This window comes from Strix aluco, chromosome Z (genome assembly GCF_031877795.1).
Source record: "Strix aluco isolate bStrAlu1 chromosome Z, bStrAlu1.hap1, whole genome shotgun sequence".
NCBI lineage: Eukaryota > Metazoa > Chordata > Aves > Strigiformes > Strigidae > Strix > Strix aluco.
Window position 1 is genome coordinate 21,715,195 of NC_133971.1, and position 24,293 is coordinate 21,739,487.

At 39.5% G+C, this 24,293-nt stretch overlaps 1 protein-coding gene across 9 annotated transcripts in view; it reads left to right on the top strand.

Annotated features, from left to right (window-relative positions):
* ELAVL2 (ELAV like RNA binding protein 2) overlaps positions 1–23,947 on the top strand; it is a 102,972-nt gene extending 79,025 nt beyond the window's left edge. For 7 of the 9 annotated variants that reach the window (XM_074812767.1, XM_074812770.1, XM_074812772.1 and 4 more), the window contains 4 exons: positions 13,484–13,637; positions 16,054–16,279; positions 20,745–20,783; positions 21,240–23,947. In XM_074812767.1, the coding sequence (XP_074668868.1) occupies positions 13,484–13,637; positions 16,054–16,279; positions 20,745–20,783; positions 21,240–21,570 (750 nt within the window). In that variant the 3' untranslated portion in view covers positions 21,571–23,947. The remainder of the gene's footprint in view (positions 1–13,483; positions 13,638–16,053; positions 16,280–20,744; positions 20,784–21,239) is intronic. The other 2 variants (XM_074812768.1, XM_074812771.1) reach the window with 1 other exon arrangement.
* Positions 23,948–24,293: the final 346 nt, after the last annotated feature.

The window sequence follows — 24,293 nt, forward strand, 5'->3', positions numbered from 1 at the left end:
CATTCCTATAAGGCGTGTCTGTGGAATGAATAAGGGAAGAGACACCCAAGAGATGTGCTTGCCAGTGTCTATTGTCATCAGCAGCTTCTTAGATTCAACATGGAGAAGTTAAAGTATACTTGTTACCTTAAGAAGGGAAAACTTGTGAACAGATTCACCTCAAATCCAAAACCAGAAGGAGAATTGGGGTGTGCTTTTTTGAAATTTTGTTCTTGTTCATATTATTCCTGTGAGGACTGGATATTATTCTGGGCACTCTTGTCCTCTACGGTACGGGTTTTTTTATTGGAAGGGTCTGAAATTTGTGATGCTCTTACTGGTTGGGCATGAGTGGGAAAAGAGCGTTCATCAGATCAGAGTCAGGAATGCAAAGTACAGACAGAGGACTTGATAAATTGAGGAGTAAGAAACTGAAAATGTTTGGTGACTGGATTTATTTTTGTTTTGCGTCTTTTCTTTGTACTTAAATTCTAAGTTTATTGATTATTTTTAAGGAGATAATGATAGTTATGACTGCAGATTTTAAAATGTTCTATTCTAAAGGCAAAACAGCAGAATCACTATTCTGTGACTGTAGTGCATAATTCGCTTTTGTTTTAGTGTAGAAAGAGGTCAGTGAACTTAATTATGGTCTTTCTCTTAAAAGTAGTATGATAAACTGGTAGTATAGATAAACTGTTGTACTATCTTGAGCACTTCTGAGAAAACATCTGTTTCTGGTTTTGTCTGTAGAAGGATTTCCAGTTAGTTAACATGTGTGTTCTACTACATTTGTTTTTGTTTACCAGATGGCATTTTGGATCTCGTGTATCCGCTTCAGACCAAGTCTTGTGAAAGCCTATTTTTGGTGTTCCTTTGTACAGCAGCATTTTTACAAGGTTGTCGTCTTTGAACAGTGTGCTGTCCTTAATCAGTTATATCCTAAGGAAGACTCCTAGCCTTCTTCCTCTCAGCTCTATAAAGGCTGGTCTTGAGTCTAAATTTGTCCTGGAAGAAGGCTGTCATAAGAGAATGCTGGCATAATGGAAATGTGTAGACCTTGAATCTAGCAGAGAAAGAGAAGAGAAAAGAAAAAATTACTGCAAACCAGAAACAAAACACAAAAACCTTTGCAGCAAACAGACCCTTATGTCTTCATCAGTACCTGTAGCAGAAAACAGAGGAGGAAAACCAGTTTACCCTTTTCAACGTCAATCTCTGTGGACACTTAATCTAAAATTTTGAGCCATCCTCACAGAACGTGGTAACCACTGCTCAGAGGTGTCCTCTGGCTTGATTGCTCTTTCTGTCTCTCTCACTGCCTCTCTGAGAGCACAAATGCAGCTTTTGCATAAGCTGACTGTAATCAAAATATATTGTGCTACCATTTTACACTTGGCTCTTAGTCTAAGCAAGGCCGAAGACTGCTTTTTTTTCTGTAATGTTGCAAAGTCTGTATCTGGTACTGTGATATGCTCTGTAAAGATCCTTTCACTGCCATTGGTCATGGCTTTGACTTTTCTCAAAGTGTAGCCATGAAAAATTGTAAGGACTTTAGGGTTTTTGTGGTTTAAGACTCTTAAGGTATATTCTTAATCCATGTCACTGATGTTTCCAAGGAATTGTTTTCAGATATCTGGTAGAACCATACAAACATACAAGATATCAGAAATAGTGCATTTCTTAAGTGCAAGAACAACTTGATCTGTCCTTGCTTGCCGAGTCACACGTCACTCTTAGATGGAGTAAATTCATGCACCTTTGAAATAGTTGCCTGCAGAAAATTCTCTTACAAATTGGAAAAAAACTTTTTTAGAAGCCATGTTCCTCCTGAGAATTGTGAAACAAGGGATTGTTTTCTGGTACCTTCTAAAAGTCAGGATAGGCCTGCTGATCTAATTGAAACAGCTCTGCTACCCAAAGAAACCTGTTGCTTGCAGAGAGTGTTATCAGACGTGCAGTGAACTCAAGTTGCTAGTTTTCTCTCTTGCAAGAGAGAACCAAGCGTATAAATCCTTCTGGAGCAGGTTTAGCTGTCGGTCTCGGTCCAGCTGGGGCTGGGGTGACACACAGAAGAAAAACACCAGTTTGTTGAAGGGGGGGGCATTGCCAAGAACAAATGCCGCTGCACTAAGTGCAAGCTCCCAATTTATTACCACCTGTTTACATAGGTTCGTTTCTACTTCTACACCCTACTAACCTTCAGATTTTATGTCTTTGCTGCTCACATGCTCACCATGCATTCTGCAGGTGGTGTTCTGACCTGCTGTTTCTGATGCTTGCAACATGGTGTTCCGGATGTTGCCTCAGTTTCCCACAATCATTCTTCTAACCTGAAGGCCAGTTTACATTTTGCTAACCACCAGTTCTTAATTCCCACATTTACCTGCTGGGAACTGCTACACAGAGTGATGCCTGAAATCCCATAAGGATGTCACTACATCATGACTGCTGCTTTTCCAAATCAAGGTTGATTGGAATGTGTTATCCAGGAGTGTGAGGCTTGAGCTAGAAACAAGGCTCCTTGAATCCAAAGCAGAGGGCATCCATCTAGCTAGATACTTTCAGCATAGGGTGCAGGAGGGAAAGGGCCCCTTAAAAGTTTCTTCTGAAAACTGTAGCTCTGATCAGGCCTATTATTGCTATGTGTGTTGAATTTGATACCATTATTGATCAATATTGCTCCTTCCTAGTGATGAGAACTGTCCATATTTTATTAGAGAACTCATGGCAACACAGGGAAGATGAGTTGATGACTTACTGATGAAAGACCAAGGGTTCATCTTACCTATGTCAACATGAGTGCTCAGTTGTCTTACATAGTGAGTCTCCAGCATATGGGAAAAGATCTTGTCTTCACAAGGAGGTATTTCAGTACTTCATTTCAAGATAACCTTGGGAATAGTACTGGAAAAAAATGCTTCCCAGACTGGAGAATGCCAGTACAATGTACAAAACATTTCATCTCAAGAAGAATTAATTATGGGCTTTATCAGCTTCTCTGTCTGGCTGTCTTTAATGTCTCACTGCTGTCCTACGCCTTCATCGGTCTTCTCATCCAGACAAGACCTGCTCATAGTCTGAATTCCTCTTAAAACTTACTTTGCTGTGCTGAACCTGCTGCTCTCTATGATTTAATAATGACTAAATCATGTTTCATTCTGAGGAAATAACAGAGGTGAGAGGGAGGACTGGATTAAAATGCTAAACTGGGACTTAAAGCCAGAATTGAAACCAGATTTTTCCTTAGATTTAATGCTGATCAAAATAATCTGAGCAACTAGCTCGGTTTCCTAGCTTGGTTGTGGAGCTAGCGCTTTTGACCCACTGCCTGCTGGAAAGTGGGGTGAGTATGGGCTGTGCTGCAGCCTAGTAGTGCAAGTGGCTGTGGTGGTTGTTTCCTGACTGACAAGTCAAATACAGAAACATTGTCAAAGAGGAATGAAAGTAAAAAATCATTGAGCTCCAGTGCTCATTGTATCAGCAGTGCTCTTCTGTGTCCAGTAACTAATCTGAAAATTGGTGGAAGCCTCAAATACTGGAGACCTTATATCCAGCATCCTGTGGACTAACATGCTTAAGAGTGAAGATGGTAAATATGTAAAGGTGGAAGGCTTTCATGTGAACAATTATCAAAAGCTGCAAGAGACTACATCTGTAAGGAGGTTTCACTTTTATTTCAGTGGACGTTACCTGCAGAGAACTCATTCCTTAGTTTTGAAAAACATATCCCTGTGTTTTTTTCCCCAACTCAGAAATGCTGTTGAGTTCGTATTTGTTAATCTTAATAGATGTGGTGTGGTATATTTAGCCTACAGTGCTTTGGCAAATTCATATTATCTAGATAAAATTATTCTAGTTCATAGGAAGAGCTTTATAAAATACAGGTACTCCTGTGTTGGCTAGTCATGCTCATGTGAACTACTATGCCCATCAGTATTCATTTTGAACATCATATTTTAGGCCTGTTTATATAAGATTGTAAAGGGACTGGAGCTTCAACACTGTTCTGGCTGGGATGTTGATTTTGGACATGGAAATGACTACCCTGGTCAGTGTAGCTGTCCTTGTGTGCCAGGGTCGTGGGGGATCCTTTGTCAAGGGTGCATGTAGCAACTGACATTACTCTGGCTGCAGTATCCTGAGACACCTACTGACTTTACGGGTCCCTTATATATAAATCCTCTTCTGTGCAGTCCTTGAAGAGAAAGCTCTGGTTATCAGGGCAGTGTATTGATGAGCTAGTCTCTCAAGTGTAGCAGCTCATCATGATTCCACACCTGTTACTACTTCATGGCCAGACCTGTTTCTAGTTGTCTGTTTTGTGGAGGAACAAACTGTCAGGTTGGTCTGTTCATGCCCTCAGCTGTGTGGGTACAGAACAGATGTGGATCCCATGGCTGACCTCAGGCCTGTGACTCTGGCACTTATTGTAGCTGTTAGAGCTGTCACTCTTCATGAGACATGGACTAAAATAGCAAAACCTCTTTTGATGGTAGTGCTGAAATGCTGTTGCTTCCATGTCTGTTTTTTGTTACCTGTTGCAAGGCAGGCTGTAAAAGCAAAGCCTGTATGGGATATGGTTATATTTTTTTAGCTTTATCTACAGACATAAGTGAAGCTGTGTTCAGTAGTATGTTTTCGTAGTTCACAGAGTTGAGTCTAAACTGCCTTTACAGAGGGAAGTCTATTGTGTTTCCAATTTGCTTTGCCCACAGAAAAAAATGCTGCTGCGAGCTTGCACCATGAACTTAAACTCAGCACAGCATGTACATGTTTAACAAGGCAGTTTTGTGTATAGCGAAAAAAGTGGCCTTCAAGCTTTGTTTGGAATGGAACTATCTTTCATTTGAGGAGAGACAGAAAGTAAACTCAATGAATATACAGTAATGTACTCTCCTGTTTCGGACAACAACCTATCACTGGCTAGTGACAGCTGAGACCTGGTCTCTGCTGTGTGCTGCAGCATCTTGTTACTAGAAATCAAATTAAGAAGAAGAGTCCTTGAGTCATGGTGTCTCATATACTAATTTAAGTGCAAGTTAAGAACACTTGCCTGGCATGATGGTCTCTGAGAACATTGCTGTAACAAAAAGAAATATTGTTTTTATTGTGTTTGCTAACAGGGTTTGTATATTCCTAATGTATTCCCTTGCAGGAAGATTTAACCCATTTTAGTCTGCACAGACTGGGTGGTAATTTATTTGACTTTTTTTCCACTGAAACATTCATAGCTACTATCCGTAAGGCAAACAGTGTTCTAAGCTGAAAGTTTACACTGGAAGTTATTGAAAGTAAGGTTTACATTTATTGAAATCCTGATTTTGACATTTAAAGATTTCATATTTAAAGACTTACAAGAATACCTTAAGTAGAAGTGTTTAGAAATTAAAACCACTTTTTCTGAAATCTCTTGCAAGTAATACAAATACTCTGCCTCCTATAATACTAAGCTGCAAGATAAAAAGTATGACGCTGAGGTCTCTAAAGATAATAGCAGATAGTAAGAAACGGAAACGTTCATTTGTAGGCACTGGGTCTCTTTATTCTTTTTGGCAACTTCTTTGTTTAACCTGCTAACTTTCACAGTTTTGACTTGAAGATTGTAAATCAGTTCATCTTGATATTATGAAATATTAAAGCAGTGAAAATACTTGGCTTTGGTGTGATGTTTGTATTGCTAGAAACAAGTCTCTATCCTACTAACTGCAGTGGAAAATTCCAGTAAAACTGCTTTTAAATTGGTGTCTCCAGAGTAGCTGTGTTCAGTGTTGTACAGTGTGTGTCATCATTAAATATTTAAAACTGTAGGCTTTCTGGCTGCTTCTTGACTTGCATTGTGTTCAATGGTTTTGACATTGCATAACCTTAATGTTTATCTATTAAATATTCACCTGCTGAAGTAGCTGTGGAAGTAATACTTTAGCACAGCTATTAATTCAGTGCACATGTATGTTCTTTGAAGAGACTGAATCTAGAACTGTCAGCAAGTAATTACTGAATGAGCAAACTGACAGGATACAGGTGGGGAGATGAATCTGGAGAGTCTGTGCTTTAAATCTGTATCACAAGTGGAATAGCTGGACTTTGACATCAATAATGGATAGAAACTGTATATCCCATAGTCCGCAAGCTGCTTTTGCATGGGAATTAGTTCCCTTATACCAGTAACATTTTGTGGTATCCTTGTTTTTCTCTAGTGATGCTGACTTGCAGTAATTACAGATTACTAATAATGTTTTGCCAAAGAAAACCAAACTTCAGTTACGTTAGGTTTCTGAAGTTTTGTGTTTCTTTCAGACTTCTTGGCTGGCCAGAACTTCTGGTGCTTAGCAAGATGGCTAGAGATAGTGTTTGGATATTGGTAATGAGGTACTGGTTTTAATTTAATGTATGCTGTTCCTGTGACTAATCTGCCCAGATTCCAGTATGCATCAGTTAGGATACAGGAGTACTCACTGGGATACTTTCCATGCAGGGTAGTCTGTGATAGGTGCATGTTCTTAGATGTGAAGAATACCTTGTAAACACCCTTGAGGAATTTAAAGGGAATGACACTGAAACTGAACCTGTAATGTTAATGTTTACTGGTTAGAGCTTATTGCTTTTCTTTACTTGCTTTCTTTAAATTACATTCAGTATAGGCCTTGACTGTTATGTCATACTCTTCCAAACAGCATTACCAGCTAGGGTATGGGCAATAGACATCACTGGATCAACTGTCACCATGAAAGAAGTTATACTCATTTGATAGAGGAAAGGTTGAGAGGATTTTTACAGATACTGTTTTATATCTTGACAGATACTCTGTTCTGTAGCATAAGGTAAACTTCCTGCAAGTTAACAAACATTTTTGTGCATTTCCCCTCTTCTGAGGGGCTCAGAGTGAGTTTATATCCCTGATATGTGACAGTATGTGTCCAACAGTGTGAATTCCCCTTTGGAAGACCATGTTGCTACTTTGATTTCGTCTTGGAAGGAATAGGGGGGAAATGAATGGGGGAAAAATGACTGTATCACTGGTTTTATACAAAAAGGTGAGTGGGAATCCTTTGTCCTGGCTCTGAGTAGAAGTCCCACTTCAAAGAATTTCCGTAAGATTTATTATGTGTTGTTGCAGAATCACCAAATGGCTGAGGTTTGAGGCACCTGTGGAGGCCTCTAGTCCAATCCCCTGCTCGGAGCAGGTTCACCATAAGCAGGTTGCTCAGCCCTGTGTCCAGTTGGGTTTTGAACATCTCCAGAGTTAGACTCTGTGATCTGAGTAATATGATGCTTAACCACCCTTTACCATGAAGAGCTGTTTTCTTATGTAATGAAATCTATATGGGATCTCTAAATTAACTTTTCTGTGTTTCAGTTTATGCCCATTGCCTCTTGTCACTTGATACCACAGAAAAGAGTCTGACTCCATCTTCTTTACTCCCTTCGTTAGATTTTTATGGCTAAGATCCTGCTGAGCTGCCTTTTTTCTAGACTGAGCAATCCCTGCTCTCAGCATTTCCTTGCTCAAAGACGTTTTCAGTCCCTTAATCACTTTTTTGGCCCTTTACTGGACTCACTCTGGCTACAAATACCAGTATTGAGGGACCCAGAGCTGGAAGCAGCCCCATGCCCCCCCAAAGTGTCTCACCAGCAGTACTGAGTAGAGAGGAAGGATCACCTTCCTTGACCTGCTGATAATGCTTCTACTAATATAGCCCAGGTGACTGTTGGCCATCTTTGTCACAAGAGTACATTCTGCTGGCTAATGATCAGCTTGGTGTCTACCAGGACTCCAAGGTTCTCTGCCAAGCTGCTTTTCAGCTGTTTGCCTCCCATCATGTACTGTTACATTCCTTCCCAGAGGGAGGACTCTGCTTTTTCCTGTTGTTGAACTTCTTTGAGGTTCTGGTTTGCTGAATTCTACAGTCTGCAGCACAACCCTCTGGCATATCAGCCATTCTTCTGAGTTTTGTGTCATCTGTGAAGTTTCTAAGGGTACACTCTGCCCCATCATCCAGGTCACTAGTGAAGATGTTAACCAATATTGGATCCAGTATTGGAGGCCAGTGACTAGTCTCCAACTGGATTTCATGCCACTGATTGCAACCCATTGAGCCTGGCAGTTCTGCCAGTTTTCAGTCTATGTCACTGTCCCACTTAACTAGTATGTACTTAATACTGATGTAGTAGGTGGACTTAACGTGCACTTCATGAGGGATATTACGGGAAGAGTCTGCAGCCTTACTAATGTTGAGACAAACAACATCCACTGTTCTCTCTTTGTCCACCAAGGCAGTCATGTCATTATAGAAGCCTATTAGGTTGGTCAGACATGATTTCCCCTTTATAAATTCATGCTAACAACTTCCAGTCACCTTGTCATTCATGTGACTGGAAGAGATTTTCATGATTAATTCCTCAATTGCTTTCCTAGGGATTGAGTTGAGATTGACTGTCCTGTAGTTGCCCAGAGAGCAGCAGTTTCTTGATGCTCTTGAAAATGGGTGATACTTACTACTTCCCACTCCTCAGAAACCTCCCCTGTTCCCCATGACCTTTTAGAGCCAGCCAGGAGTTGCTTTGCAATGACATCCATCGGTTCCATCAGTTCCCTCAGCACTTGCGGGTGCAGCTTTTCAAGGGACATGGTCTGTGCAGTTTAAATATTCCTCAGTGTGATCCTCCTCCACTGATGGTAAATATTGCTAGTCCAAGACTTTTCTACTGTCTTGTTCTGTACAGATTTTTGTTTTGCCCTTCAGACCTCTTGCCAAATTCAAATTCAGGTGGGCTTTAGCTTTCTTAGCCTCATCTGTGCATGATTGGACACCATTTATGTATTCCTACTTTCACATCCTGTACACAGCATTTTTACGTTGGAGTTTAATCCCTTGTTCATCCAGGCAGACTCCCAGACACCTCTGCTTCATTTCCTGCTTGCTAGGATGGACATTTGGTTGGAAGTGATCCTTCACTCACTGGAAATTGGTGAGCAGGGACATTAACATGGTTTCCAGACCTATAAAGCTGTTCTAGCAGCTTGCTTTGTAAGAACTGTGGTATCCATGCCTGTGCTGCTGGGCTGTGGTAATCACCAGGGAGGTCCATCAGAACAATGTATGGGTAAGTTCATTCTCAGTACTACTGAACTTGAACTGCAGATCATGCAGAGCTTGTGAATTAATTACTTGCTTCTAGCCTATCTTAGCGTCACTGACCAGGAGGGAAAGAAGTTTTAGGTATTAAGTGTTGCCTCACAGGATGCTTAATTGACTTGAGGTGTTTCTTTGCTTTTTTATGTGTGTGTCTTGCTCTCTTCATAAAGAATACCTCCCTTATTTCTGCTTACATTGTACTTCGTCAGTCTTATCCTATCTAATGTGTTGAATCAGAACAACTTTGACAGCAGGGAGCGGCTGGATGGAAAGTCCAATTACTGCATTAGATTGCTTAGAAAATGGAGCTATTTAATCTATCAACATTGATAGAACTACTTTTAGAGCAAAGCCTAGGTAGTTTGTAGAGTAGGAAAACGGTAGCACCATAAAATACAGCTTAGGGGTTTTGCAAGCCTCTGGTATCATCTATTCAGACACCCTTCTTTTGTCCTGTTTGAAAGGAGTTTGAGGTTTACATTCTGCAACCACTGTTATGAGTACTTGCAAGCCTGCATGCTTAGAAAACAGCTTAGTGACAGGTGTTTATCTGAGTTCAAAGCTAATATAAAGTCCACAATATCTCCTTAATCTTCAGCAAACTATGGGGTTTTTTTTGAGTTTCTTAGTAGTGAAATGTTGTTTGACCGCCAATTGCATAGTATTCTTATTAAAGATAAGTCACGGTCCTGGTTTAACCAGGATAAGGTTAAGTTTCCCCAGCAGTGGGGAGGGAGCTCTAGCCTCTAGCCGTGTCATTCAGATACCATGCGGACCTCACATCCTGGCGCATTACATTTCCTGGCGCAGGAGCGCGGTGCGCGTGGTTTTGTACATCTACTCCTCTCACTGCTGTATAGGTAGATATTTTGCTCTGTTCATTGCTATCACTATTACTGTTGTTGTTATTGTTTGTTGTGTTGCTATTGCACTGTTGTATTAAACCTTTCCTTATTTCAGTCTTGGGGCTTTGTATTTCACTCCCTTTGTGAGGGAGGGGCAGCGGCTGCGTGGTCTCAGACCCTGGCAGGGGCTAAACCATTACAGTCACTATTTTTCTTCCTTAGCTGACGGTCCCTTCCAGGAGTTCTGACTTCTCTCCAGAGGACCTGACCAAATGCATACAGAAAGAAAAACTTGTGTCTAACAGCTTAAATCTCAAGGTCATTCTGCCCCATGTGGCATGGAGCTTTATTTCTTGAAGCTCATAGCCAAGTGGGCAAGTAGGGCAAGTTCCTTCATTCCTTAGCTGTTGTATTTTTCTACCTCTTGGGTAGCCATCACTGTCCTTGCTGCTTCTTTGGCTGAATGCAGGCAAGCTTTACTCTGTTTTCCTGTCTCTGGTGCAGCTTACCTCTCAGACTATCTGCACCTGGGAATATCATAGGTGTATACTTTTGTGTGTAGAAAAGCAGGAAAATGACTCAAGATCTAGAAACTGTTCTTTCAAAAATTGGGTGTATGTAGCGTGAGGGTTGAATGAACAGAATAAAAAAAGAATTGGTTTCAAACACAACTCGCAAGTATTGGTCTTTGGCTGCACAGCCATATACTGGTAGCAGATTTACCATTTCAAGAAAAAAAACCTGTTTTTACAAAACTCTGGTGTTAAACTGTTCAGCACAGAACTGGCAAAAATCAGTCGCTTGACCCAGCTGTGTCAGAATCTACCATACAGCAGGTAGCTGAAGTCAGATTCCTCTTATTTTTGTATGACTTGGAAGACACTGCTTTCCCTGTATCTTGATTTCTGTAGTTTGACTTGTACTCATTGTCATCAACTTTGCAAATACTATTTAAACAAAGGGCATGGTTAGTTAAACAGCAAAATAGTAACAGTAGTGTCTCTCCTTTCCTTTCTTCCTCTGAAAGAACTAATGTTGCTCATGAGATTTAGACTCAAGTATTGAATCTACTCTAGCAAGTTTTAAGAAATCAGTATTTACATATTTGCCTTTCCTGAAGGACCTGTTAAATTTTGCATCTAACTTGTGAAAGGCTCTTGGGAATCAAGTATTCTGTCATGTGCAGGAACGTGACTGTTCTTGTAATATTATCTGGTGTCTTGTTTCCAGTAGTCTACAAGACTTCGTCATTGCTGTAATTTAAAGTGGTGCTGCATAGTGTATGGGTAAATTACTTATGATGCTGCAAAATGACCATAATCACTTTTTACTACTCCAGTTCTGATAGAGAGGCTTCCTACAGAAGGGTTATAAGGACTTAAGTCCTGAACGCTCCTGCTGTGTGGATCTGACCAGCTAGTAGTTGATAATGTCTTCTATGAATAATCCTATGTTGACTTTCTTAAATGGCAAGAATTGAGTCAAAATAGAAAATAATCTATAGATTCCCAGGTAGTCTACAAAACTAACTACTACTTTGTGTTCACACTGTATCTTGACAAAATTGCAAGAGATATCAGACATTTTTAAAGGAAAAAAAGACACTTTTAACTTAATTGGAAAATACCCATTGTCAGTGTGTGTCACTGGATTATAGAAGAGGTCCCTGTGACATCAGAAGCTGAGGTGGAGAGGTTTGTACAGAGTCACATAGCAGATTCCTGCCATGACCAGATGTCAGGAATATCTTTAGTATTTGGTGGGTCTTTTTTTGGTTGACTGTTTTTTTTACACTTAGACACTGAATCCATAGGCACTGAATCCATTTTTGCTAAAGGGTCTGTAGCTTTCTACCTGATACTTTGGTGGTAATTTTCATGAGCTCGTCTGGAGACATTTCCCTACTGCATATTTCTAATAAAATAAAAAAAACGAGGGGGCATGTAGAAGAAAGAGGACTAAGTAAGCTTTTGTCCAGTGGGCTCAGCTCCAGTGGAAAATAAACTGAAACTGCATGGAAATTGGGAAATTCTGTCATTCCTGCCCTAAAACTGGACACTGGCAGCTTTTCTATTATGATTAAATTTGCACATCTTCACAAAAAGGTGAATTAGGAGAAAAGACTGAGGGTTATTCCCAGCTGCCTTTGTGAGAGATGAGAAGACAAGGACTTTTGAACACAGGTCTCCAGCTCTTGGGTGGCTCTTGCATTATGGCTTACCGGGCTGTATGTTGAATAGTGTGCTATCGACAGCTCTGAGTTTTGTAGGTCAGCCCTGTTCAGCCACCTTTGGAAGATACCTTGCACAAAGCCTCTGAGTAGAAGATTGAATGACCACAGCAGTGTTCAGGGGTACTGTTTGTTCAGGCACTGGGGTGTTCTGTCTCAATTGCCTTTTTTGTTTTGCTTCCACAGGAGTCTTAAGAGTCTGCTGTCTGTGTGGAAGTGAGATGGGAGGATTTGAAAAGAAATATCAAGGGATTAGGCAAAAGATACATTTAAAGAGTTAAGTTCCAGCTGCCCAGAGCTGGCTGATCCTGCGTTTCAGGGAGGGAAGGAAAGGAGATATATCTGACCACTTCTTGAGGCTCCTTTTTACCTTCACATTTTGTACAGTTAAAACCCCAGATAAAGCATTCTGTCCTGTTCCACAGGCATGGATGTCCTGTTCTAATGTTTCCTGTAATAAGGATAAACCACTTGTAACAGACTTCCATGGGAAGTACTGAACTCTTGAACATGCTGATTTTGCAGCATGCATCTAAAGGGTTGAAGAATCTAATTGATAATCTTAATAAAATGTATCTGACTGATACTTTTGGACATAAGTTTTTACCTGCTGCCTCAAAGGGCCTGAGGAGCTCGCTGTTACTTGGCATTTGGTTGTAAGACCTCTGTGTTGCAGGAATTGGTGAGCTGCTCAACAGCCAAAATGCAAGTTACATTCCTACTTCTGCCATTCATTCTTAGGCCTATAAAAGTGACATAGCAGAGTTTATCTTGAGCTCATGAATAATTGTGTGTCATTTGGTACCAAGCTCAACACATGTACAAAGGGCACAGCACTTGAAAAGCACTTGCAAACCTCTTAAGTGCTCCGGACTGTCTCTCTGTGTTTTTGACCTAGATCTGAAACTGGATTCTTCATTCCTTGTATTTTTCAGTGCTTTTCAGTGATAATAAAACATTCTTGGATCTTCTTTTTAATCTTACAGTAAGCTAACTGAAAACACTTTCTCCACCATGGCTTGCTGGAGTGTGTACCTAGCTTTTCGCCTTTATTTGAAAGTATTCCTTAAATTATATATGAGTTCATGTAGTCACCTTCTGCATCGTCTATGTTTCATTCCTTCAGTGTTTTCACAGAAGCCAGCACCAAAAAAATAACTACCATTGCAAGGTAACTTTTCCGGCTGCCCGTAAAAACATTTCAATGTCTCAGAACAAATGACGCTGTCCTATTTCAACTGTTTTTAAAGTGTCTGATTTCTAGTAATTTTTATTTTATTTTTCCTAAGGTTTCCTATGCGCGACCAAGTTCAGCTTCTATCAGAGATGCAAATTTATATGTTAGTGGACTTTCAAAAACAATGACCCAGAAAGAACTGGAACAGCTCTTTTCCCAATATGGACGCATTATTACTTCTCGTATTCTGGTTGACCAAGTCACTGGTAAGAAGGCAGTTTTGCACTTCCTCTCACTTTTAGACTGGCAGTTAAAGAAATATTTCGCCTTTCAGTACAATAGTCTTGTCTCTAGAATGTGTGAAAGGTTAGAATGTATGAAAGGTGTATGTAGGCCAGAAAATGCAATTTTCTGCTGGAATTATTCATAAATATGCATGGACAAAAAATAGATTGTGGAGTGTACTGAGCCAGCTTGAGTCATTTGCACCCTGAAGGTGCAGGTTTGAAGCCTGTTTCATGGCTTGTAATAAATTTACAGCTGCTATAATCTTCCTTTCCAAGCTGCTACGTAAAAATAGTCCCCATGCAGTTTATGAAATGCTTTTCAACATTTTTTATAAAAAAATAAAATTTTATGCAAAAATGCCCAACTGGTTCTCTGAGGCTAGGATTACAAAAGACTCAGACTGATAATTGCTGTTAAGACTGTTTTCAAGGTTGCCTCATTAACTTTGGGCCCACTGAAGAACATGAACTTTGAGTTCCTTGGGAGCAGATAAGGTCTGTGCTTAGCAGCTCCTTAAAGAACTAAGCTCTAGCAGGCTAGTTGCCTTGTCACAGTATGTGTCTTAACCAGTGAGTGGGTGTCAGTGACACTCTGGTTACTCTTCAGACTTGGACAGTAATGCAAGGGGTTTTGCTGGCTCAGATGGCTGTTCTTGAAGAACTTTATAATTTGCTGCCTTAACCTGCTTCCACCAGGCCTCTTCCAAAAATAAGCAATCAAATGAAATGCCAAGTACATGACAGAAGTATTGAGTGTGCAAAGCAAAATACAAAGGAGCAGGGCTCTCCAAATTCTCATCTTTCCAAAAAACTAGGAGTGTGAGGCAGAAGAATTCATTTATTCACATAATTATTCCCTGAATAATAAGCTAGCTTGGATATTTTTTTGTAGTTGTACCTTCTCAGTTACATGTCATTGTGGGTGACAAATAGCTTTTGGCTGTAGGAGGTCAAAGTTTTCAAACGGTCTTTCTTTGAAAGCATTGTGCATGCCAGCGTTTGATACTTAGCTGACTTGTAGAGGACCTCATATGTACTCCTTTGCAATTCCACTATGTTAACAGAAATCTCAGTATTGACACATAATACTTAGGGAGTGTTTTAATAGTGTGAGTTGGTGAGACTGCAGAGAGGCAGAGAAAGGAAAGCTAAAGGCCCAATAGTGACTTGCAGAAGCAGCAGATTTGCAGGTCAGATTTCTGGTCTTTGTGTAATAAATAGCTGTTTACAGTATGTTCCTGTATATTCATGCATAGAAATGGGATTTGACAAATGGGCCAAATAAGTAAATGTGATTAAACTTAAGAATGTGTACTGTAATTCTAAGTACTCATAAATTCTGGTATGTCCACAGTAGCTTTCTGGCACAGTCTGTTGTTCAGGTTTAAGTTTTTCCCTCCTTCCTAGTAATTTGGAAGAGGTAGGCTCAAAGTGATATGAGTAATAAGGTTGTGACACAAATTGACATGAAAAAAACAAAGTGGAAGCTGTGACATTTGCCTCTTTAAAGCTTTCTTATGCCTGCTCATTGTCACTTTGGTTCAAATCATCATTGTTTATGAACAGAATACATTTCTTGTTGTTAATGATTATTGTTAATTGGCTCAAGTATTGACACCTCAATGTGTTTATATTTAAGCCACAGTATAAATTTTTGAGGTGCGAAGTTCCTAAAACCTTTCGTAAACACTTGGTGATCCCCTTGCATGTTGTCTTTGACTTTTCTATACCAAGGAAGAATCTATGGCCCAAGAAAAGTTTTCTTCAAAAATAACACCTACAAAAGTATAGTGATATGCTGAAACTGAATCTTTACTTAAAGGTAACAGTTAAAAAAGACTGTTAAAAAAGGGCTGTAATTTCCATTACTGCAATTTAGAACTCCATTCTTCGTCCTCTCAGCATATTTGCTCCAAAGGGAACTTCAAAGCGTGCTGCAGGAAAGCATAAGCCATTTCTTGCTGCTAGGGAGCAGGTGACTAAGCTATTCACAGAATTTCTGTGCCTTTAGATACTGCAGAGTAGCATGAACTAAACAGAGGTTACAGCACAGCTGGCTCTGGGTTCACCTCCATCCCCCTCCCCAAATTGCTTTGTTTCAGAATTACTCTTTGGTGCACTAGGTTTAAGTTGTCTCCACTGTGTTTTTCATCAACCTTCCAAGCTTTCTATACAGTGTATCTTATGTCAGTTAAATTTAAAAATAAAAATAAAAAATTCCAGTGGAAAAGTCACACTTCTTTGAGCAACAGCTCAGTGCTAATAAGCTCAAAACTATCATGAGTTTACAGCAATTGGCCATTAACATAGCAATTGGCTGTGAAAATCAAATGTTAAGATCTAATATTCCAAAGTCTCTGAATTAATTATTATATGCTTCCTTCACCGTCTGCAGGGGTATCAAGGGGTGTGGGGTTTATCCGATTTGACAAGCGAATTGAAGCAGAAGAAGCTATCAAGGGCTTGAACGGCCAGAAACCTACAGGTGCCACAGAGCCCATCACTGTAAAGTTTGCTAACAATCCAAGCCAAAAAACCAGTCAGGCCATTCTTTCCCAGCTGTACCATTCTCCAAACAGAAGGTATCCAGCACCTTTAGCTCAGCAGGCTCAACGTTTTAGGTAAGTCTGTACAGTACATACTTGTATGCAACTGTGCTGGAATGGGTCTGTTTGTTTCCCTTCCCTGCTTGTGTGATTTCTGTGTTTGAAGGAGACACATGCAAATGTTGAACTTCAGCTATGCTCATGCGATACAGTTAGAAGCAAAAAATGCATTTCATCCTATTGATAGCATTTCAGTATCTAATAAACCTACTTAGAGTTAAACTGAGATGACGTCTTTTTCTTCTACAGTCACTAAAAAAAAAAATCCATTTTTAAAGGTTACTTTTAATTTCTTAGATTCTTGTTGATTAGTGTGCAAGTTGATTCATTTAACATTGACCTAGGCAGTTCAATTTTCTTAGCCATATGGCATGCCATAGCCAGCCTCCTTTTCCCCACCCCCTATCTTTCCTCCCTGTTCTGGCTTTCAGTTTTTTCCTAGTTAGTTCTCTGAATCCTGCATGCCATGCTTTGTCTTCTCTTATTACAAACTTTTGTAATGAATATTATCAGATATTTTCTGCATGTGTTTTTGCGGCTGTATGTTCCCATCATGTTGAAAGTACAGCCATACTACAGCCCTGTGATATTTAGTGTATTGAAAACGACAGATGGTGAGAAAAAAGTGAAACAAATATTGCATTATCTACATTCATGAGTACCTCGGATTTTTTGCAGTGATTTTGATCGTTTCTTCCCACCCTCTGCCCCTGGGCTATGTGACTGGAATGTGTTAAACAGTAATACACTTAAACAGTTTCTATTTTACTTTTCACGAAATAAACTCATCTAACAGTTTGCTTCAAAGAGCGTATACCAAACTTAAAAAAACTGCATTGGCTACCCTCCCCTTCAGGCCGAATATTCAGAGTTCATGGACTGCAATTCTGAACAAAAGTTCATGACTGAACTTCTGAATTCTTCTTTTCTTCAACTTTTCAGCCATACATGCTGGAAGTGTTTCACAGGTGTAAGTGTCAGCACTAGAGTAGGCTTTCTGCCCTAAGGGAATAGGTAACCAATTCTTTTCATTATTTGGTGGAGTTTCTTACCATTTCTTAAGGAATAAAAGCGTTAACTTAAACAGTGTGTAGGCTCACCACTGTTCCATAGCCAGAGCATAGGGGCAGAAGTTACACTTGGGGGATGGACCCAAGTATATTATGAAACAAGATCATGAGGGAGCTGTTGTACAGCCTGTGTGTTACAGCATTCAACATACTCTGGCAAGTCTGGACTGCTGACTCCTTGAGTTTTTCAGAGTGCACTTTTCCCAGATACTCAGCTATGTTTGATATTGGTTATACTGGCTGGGGTAGCATCTGTATTTAACTGATAGTCCAGATAGATCTATTAGGATTTGTAAAAATTCTCCCAACTTTGAGTTTTTTCTTTGGATAGGACCTAGAAAGTTCTTTGCAGTTAAGTAATTTCAATAGCATACCCCTGTCCTGCAACATTAGGCTTTGAACCTTAAAAATGTTATTTGATTGTGTATTTTTACGAATGCCTGTTTAAATTTTACTGGAAATGTTTTTCTGAGATACTGAGTGTAAAGTAATGTCTGAGAGCACCATAAGAGATATTATGATTTGCTCCACTTAAAAGTATAATGGTAACAAAGTACTAAGTAGGTACCAAGTCTGCAGTGAACAGGAGGAAGAGTAAAATCCTGCTCACTTCTCTTGATGTGGATGGAAGAACAAAGTTGAACTGACTGGTCAAAAGGTAAACTGGGGCAGCAGACAAAATTAGATTTTTTTTTTAATTAATTTTTTTGAGAAGGCCTTCAGTCTTCTCTTTCCTCACTAAGAGACAGCCTTGCCGAGTTTTAAATTTTTATAACTGTTACCATCTTTTTTGGTTTTTTAGGTCTTTGCTGTTGTTGAAGCATTCCAGCTCTGCTGACTGTAGTTCTGATTGCACTGATGCTTCAGAACTTTCATGTCTTACATGCAAGAAATCTTAACTGTTGACATTTCTGTCCTAGTTTGAGCTCAGAGGGCAACTGAACACCATGCAGCTGCTTGCTCATTCCTTCCCCCTCAGGAATGGGGAGGGAAAATAAAACAAAAGGCTTGGGAGTTGAGATAAGGACCGGGAGGGATGACTTACCAGTTATGGTTGTCAGCGAAAGACAGACTCATTAGGGGGAAGAAAAAGAACATCAATTTAAACACCACCACCACTTAATCTTCCAATCAGAGTAGGAGAGTGAGAAATACAACCCCATCTTAAAAACACCTTCCCCCCCAACCCCTCGCTTCTTCCTGGGCTCAGCTTTGCTCTCAATTTCTGTCCCTCCTACCCCTCACTGGGGGAGGGAATGGGAGTTGTGGTCAGTTCATCACCCATTGTCTCTGCTGGTCCTTCCTCCTCAGGGGGAGGACTCCTCACACACTTCCCTTGCTCCAGCGTGGGGTCCCTCTCATGGGAGACAGCCCTCTGTGAACTTGTCTGACATGAGTCCTTCCCACAGGCCTCAGCTCTTCACAGACTGCTCCAGCGTGGGTCCCTCCCATGTGTCATGCTCCTCCCAGCAACAGACTACCCCAGTGCAGCCTTCCCTCAGGGTCCTGGCCTTCTCCAGGCACAGCCCCCTGCTCCGGCGTGGGGTCCTCCGTGGACTGCAGGTCGGTGTCTGCTCCACCGGTGACCTCCATGGGTGCAGGGGCACAGCCTGACCTCTCACCATGGGATACAGGGGAATCTCTGCTCTGGTGCACCTCTCTCCTCCTCCTCCTCCTTTCCTCCACTGACCATGGTGTTTGCATAGGTATCTCCCTCATAACTCTTCTTCCTCCCAGGTTCCCCTTAAATACATTATCACAGATGCACAGCCACCATCACTAATTGGCTTGACCTTGGCCCGAGGCGGGTTGAACTTGGAGCTGGGGAGCTTGGAGAAGGTTCTCACAGGGCCCACTGATGTAGCCCCTTCCCTGCTACGAAAACTGTGCCACACACAAACCCAACACCATTTCAGGCAGGATTACCTGATGCAGGTGCCCTGTTTCTATTAACAGTTGACAGAGGCCTGAAAACAGTCAGTGTAGACTTTAGTAGTAAAGAAGCGATAGAATCAATACAATGCTTTTTTTTCTTATTAAGAAAAATCTTGGGCTGGACTTTCAAAAGCAGCTATATGTAATTATTACTCAGTTTCTGTAAGATGTCTAACTTAAAGCATCTTTAAAAATTGTCTAGTGAATGCCCCTGAGAATTTTTCCAGAATTTTTAAGTTGTTCAGGTAACGAAAACTGCTACGGTGTATGAAAACCTAAGTGAGCTGCTCTACAGCAAGGATGTGTAAGTGGTGGTGTCTCTAGAACTGTTCACCTTCCTCTCCATCCCCAAATGTTAATGACAAATGTTAATCCACACTAAGTCTACTGATAGTAGTCAGGCATTTTTTAATTTCCTATTTTCTGCTTTTTTAGGGATTCGGTGTCTTGCTTTCTTGTCAGTGCATCCTGCAAACCCGGCTTACTGCAGAGTCATAATGCTCTGTCCTTTAAGACCTTTACTTAGCTGCAGACAAGACCAAATAATTTTTCAAGTTTTTTGTGCACAAGTGTCGTTACACTACTGCAGCACTTAAGTCTCGATTCTGCATACCAGTAATGGTTCTTAAATCCTGTAGCTCATTACTGGAGAGAGGTACAGATCTGTAAGTTAGCTGTAAGCTAAAAAACTAAATCAAGTGTACCTTTTTTACTTAAGTTCATATCTTGTGGAGTCCTGAAGAGAGCCTTTAACAAGACTTTCTTTTCATATGTCTGGGCTTTGCAAGGAAGAAACCAGAGCTTATTTAGGGTAGAAATTTTCTTAGAGAAGCACTTTAAGGGACTTCAGGAATAAGATTAATGGGATTGGTAGGCACTGCTGTTCTGGGTATTGACTAGATAATTCCAAAGAGCTTAGAATTTTGGTGGCATACAACAGTTTAGCAGGTTGCGGGAAGGTGATGGAAGAAATACATGGAGCAAGCTTACAGTCTAACATATGTATGTATTCTAAAAACATTTGATTCTGGAAAAGAGTAGGAAAATGAAAAATGTTTGCAGTTCATGTTTGAACATTTGCAGCTGCCTCCAAACCCTGCATCTGTGCATATTTTGGTCAGCAGATTGTCAGAAGACTCTGTAGTGTCTTAGTTCAAAACAAGTTAGTAATTTGGAAAATTTCACCGAGATAACTGACTGTAACTTCATGCTAACAGTCTTTGACTTAGGCTAAAGTTGTAGTGGTGCACTTCCTGAACTGAACTATTTATGGTTGTGAATACTACACAAGAACATCTATTTTATGTTCACTAACTGTATCAGGTGTAATGTGTCACAGGTCTGTCAGTGGTGGTAATTTAACTTTGCATGAGGTTCTGTACAGTGCAAGGGATGTGGCCATAATATACCAAATTTTCTTAAGATTAAAGTGTGGAAAAGTCTGAAGACTGAACATTTTGCTAAATGTTTTTCAGGTTGGACAATCTGCTCAACATGGCTTATGGAGTAAAGAGGTAATAAAGCACTTAGGTTCATAGTAACCAAATTACTAGGTATTTTTTGTTCTCTTTCAATAGGACTTACGTTGGATTTTTGCATGTTGGGACTTTGGCTGAAATTGTTCGTTTTGGTGAATTGTGCATGAAAGACAAACATTTTCTGGCAGTTCCATGGAATTCCTGTTTCAAATGACTTCTAATCCTCACTGGTTTTACAGCATGCTTTTCTTTTGGTTTTCTGTGTTACTTCCTTTCAGACCTAGCACTGTTGTTTCTACTTGTGTATAGTATTGTACATAGTATTTGTGCGGTTGGGGAAAAAAAACATTTGCAATGTTACCTTATTAGTCTGGCCAATGTGTTCATGCTGTGAAAAGCCTTGTATCATTTTGTCTTTTATTCTGAAATGTCTTTGATGGGTTTTTCTGTGAACAGCTTTATGATTCTGTTTTGTTTTCCCCTATTCTTCAGTAGGTTTCCTCCAATGACCATTGATGGAATGACCAGTTTGGCCGGAATTAATATCCCTGGACATCCAGGAACTGGATGGTGCATTTTTGTGTACAACTTAGCCCCTGATGCTGATGAGAGTATCCTCTGGCAAATGTTTGGACCCTTCGGAGCAGTAACCAATGTGAAGGTCATCCGTGACTTTAACACCAACAAGTGCAAAGGTTTTGGATTTGTGACTATGACAAACTACGATGAGGCAGCTATGGCAATAGCCAGCCTGAATGGATACCGCCTTGGGGACAGAGTATTGCAGGTCTCCTTCAAAACAAACAAAACGCACAAAGCCTAACAAGTTATTCTCAGTGCATTAATACATGAAAACTATACAACAAAGGCAATTTACAAGAGGCTTTATGCATTAGTAAATGCCTTTGTTGTATGCCAGTGTGGAAATGGGGATAAAATGACTACTTAGCATCCTAAGAATATGTGAGATTTTTTTATTGCTAATATTTGAATTAAAACTTCTTACATATCTTTTGTGTTTGAATATTGACAAGAGGTACAGGGTTTTTACCTGTCACAATGCATATTCTATTGCCTTCTTTGAAGAAGGTAGACCTTTTAAAATGTTTCAGCTAAGGGAAGAAGTTTTTTCTTTACATGACTGCCTTTAACACATGAGTAAATATTGAGGCTTTGTGTTACACTGTTTAAGTTGGTTTTTGGTTATTTCTTGATTTGCCTTGTGTTTAATTTACATGTTAATGCATTGTTGTTTTGTGTTCAAGAAAAGTATTTGAAGTTTACATTTTATTTATGAAGTTGTAAGCAGTATTTATTTTATAATTATCATTTGGGTTGGGGAATGGGAACACATTATAAAAGCTTATTGTAAGAATACTGGAGAACTTTTCGTAAAGCAGTACCTTGCCAAAGAGATAAGAGCCTCTTTGATGTGGGTTTAAAAAAGCATCTATTTTTATAAAAAAAAAAAATTTGGAGAAACTTTTTACTGGTCCTGGAACAAATATTTTGACTTGAATACTTTGAGAAATCTCTTCATATGACACCTAGTGAGCTTTTAAAACTTACCAGGAAATTTGCAATTGCTGGGGAAAATTTAGAAAGATTTATGATGTAGAAATACTTTTGAGACCTTTGTATTAAGAAGTAGAGTCAATGGGATGCACTGTTGGTTTCATTTTTGTAATCATCAGTGGAGTCTTTGATCATCCTGGTTATTAAGTGATAGGTGGCTCACATTAATTTGTGATTTTGAAACAAATGAAAATTTAAAAAAAGAATATAAGAGCAAGCAGGAAACTTAAAATACTGAGATGGGGGAAAAAAAATCTGTTCTTCCTAAAGAATTCCCTTCAGATAGAGCTCATGGTGTTTAGTGATGTACTTGCTATTGTTTGAAGAATTGTTTTGTCTTTAAGAAAAGACATTGAGCATGGTTTGCGCAGTAGCAAATCAGCAGAAGTGGCCCGAGTTGGGTGTTCTTGGAGGTATTTTGAAAGCTATGTTCAAGGCTAACACCTGAGCTTCGTGTAATGTAAATAAGACCTTGAGTTACGAACCTTTCAGCTAATTCTGGTTTGAGTTTATTTTATGTTACATGCCAAGTGATGTTCAATTTTGAATGTTTTTGTATGAGTTTTTTCTTTGTAAATGGCATTAACATTGTTACTCGAGGTCTGCTTATTCATTTTTGTTGTCCTGAGGACTTGAATTTACAGTGCATCAGATCTGTTGCTATTTTTGTCTGTAGATAGTCTAGCTTCAGCTGTTTATGGTGATGCTACATTTTTGTTTATAAATATGTTTGTGGTAAAAAAACGAGTATAATCATAGGTTTTGAACAAATTTCCTTACATTTTTCATACAAAAACCATAAATACCTGTATGCTATTGAAATTTAACTTTGTATGATGCTTAAATCACTATTTGGGGAAATAGAAAAAGTCTTTACCATGTATTGAAAAAAATTTAAGAAAAAAAAATACAGAATATTTTCTGATTAGCATCTAGCTTATAATTAAATTTTTAAAAAAAGCTGAGGGTTTGATGCCTTCACCAGGATGCACTGACAACTATGTAGTTACGTCCTGCTTTTTGTATAAACTGAGATGCTCATATGCTTCCCCTTAGAAAAAGCAATGTTCTATGCATAACATAGTTGTACACTATCTTTGCAATTGCTTTTGGTTCATATTCTTTTAAATTGTAGTTATAAATTTTTCAGTATAGTACAGTACATATACTGTGAAGCGCGTGCTAAAGTGAATAAGCGAGTTTTCATGCTGACCCACTCAATGCTAATCAAAAATCAATTGGCTTCCTGAGCACTTCCTCATTCTTAGGTGCATTTAGATTGTTAAAGCTAATCCTCTGCATTAAAAATTGTATATACTATAGAAATCACAAACTTTCCAATGTGGGAAAAACAGTAGCTACATGCTTCTTTCCTATACTACTGTAGCAATTAACGGCATTGATGAGAAGGCATGTAAATTGGGCTTCACTTTACAGTGTTTATCAGAGCACTTAGTAAAATATAAGGCTGGTATTTATTTGAAGTTGTATAGTATGAATTAATTCGCATCTGTTGGAATAGAAAATATATTCTGTTGAGTATTTAAGAGGTTGTACATGTTTTCTTTTGTGTTTGGATCCTTTGTACTTTTTCATGTTCAGTACATCAATAAACAAAGTTGAAGGGAAAACAGTGTCACGAGCAGGTCTCTTACCATACTGTCCTCTGCTTTAATAGGTAAGCAGTCTGAGCTGAGAGGTTTCTGCAAAGTCTCTGCAAACCTAACTTAGGTTCCTAGTTACCAACAATGAGGTATGACAGTGGAGCTGAGTACCAGTTCTGTTACGTTAGAATTATGTCAAATGTTTCATTTTGGTTTTATACAAACCACTCAATACTTAGGCTGATAGAATAAATGAGGGTGATTAAACACATTCAGAAAAAATAAATTTGCTATCTGTCTGGCAGACTGCTATTCAGTGTAGCTAAGTTAATGCCCTAGTGTGTTAGGATAAATAGAGAGGAGAGGG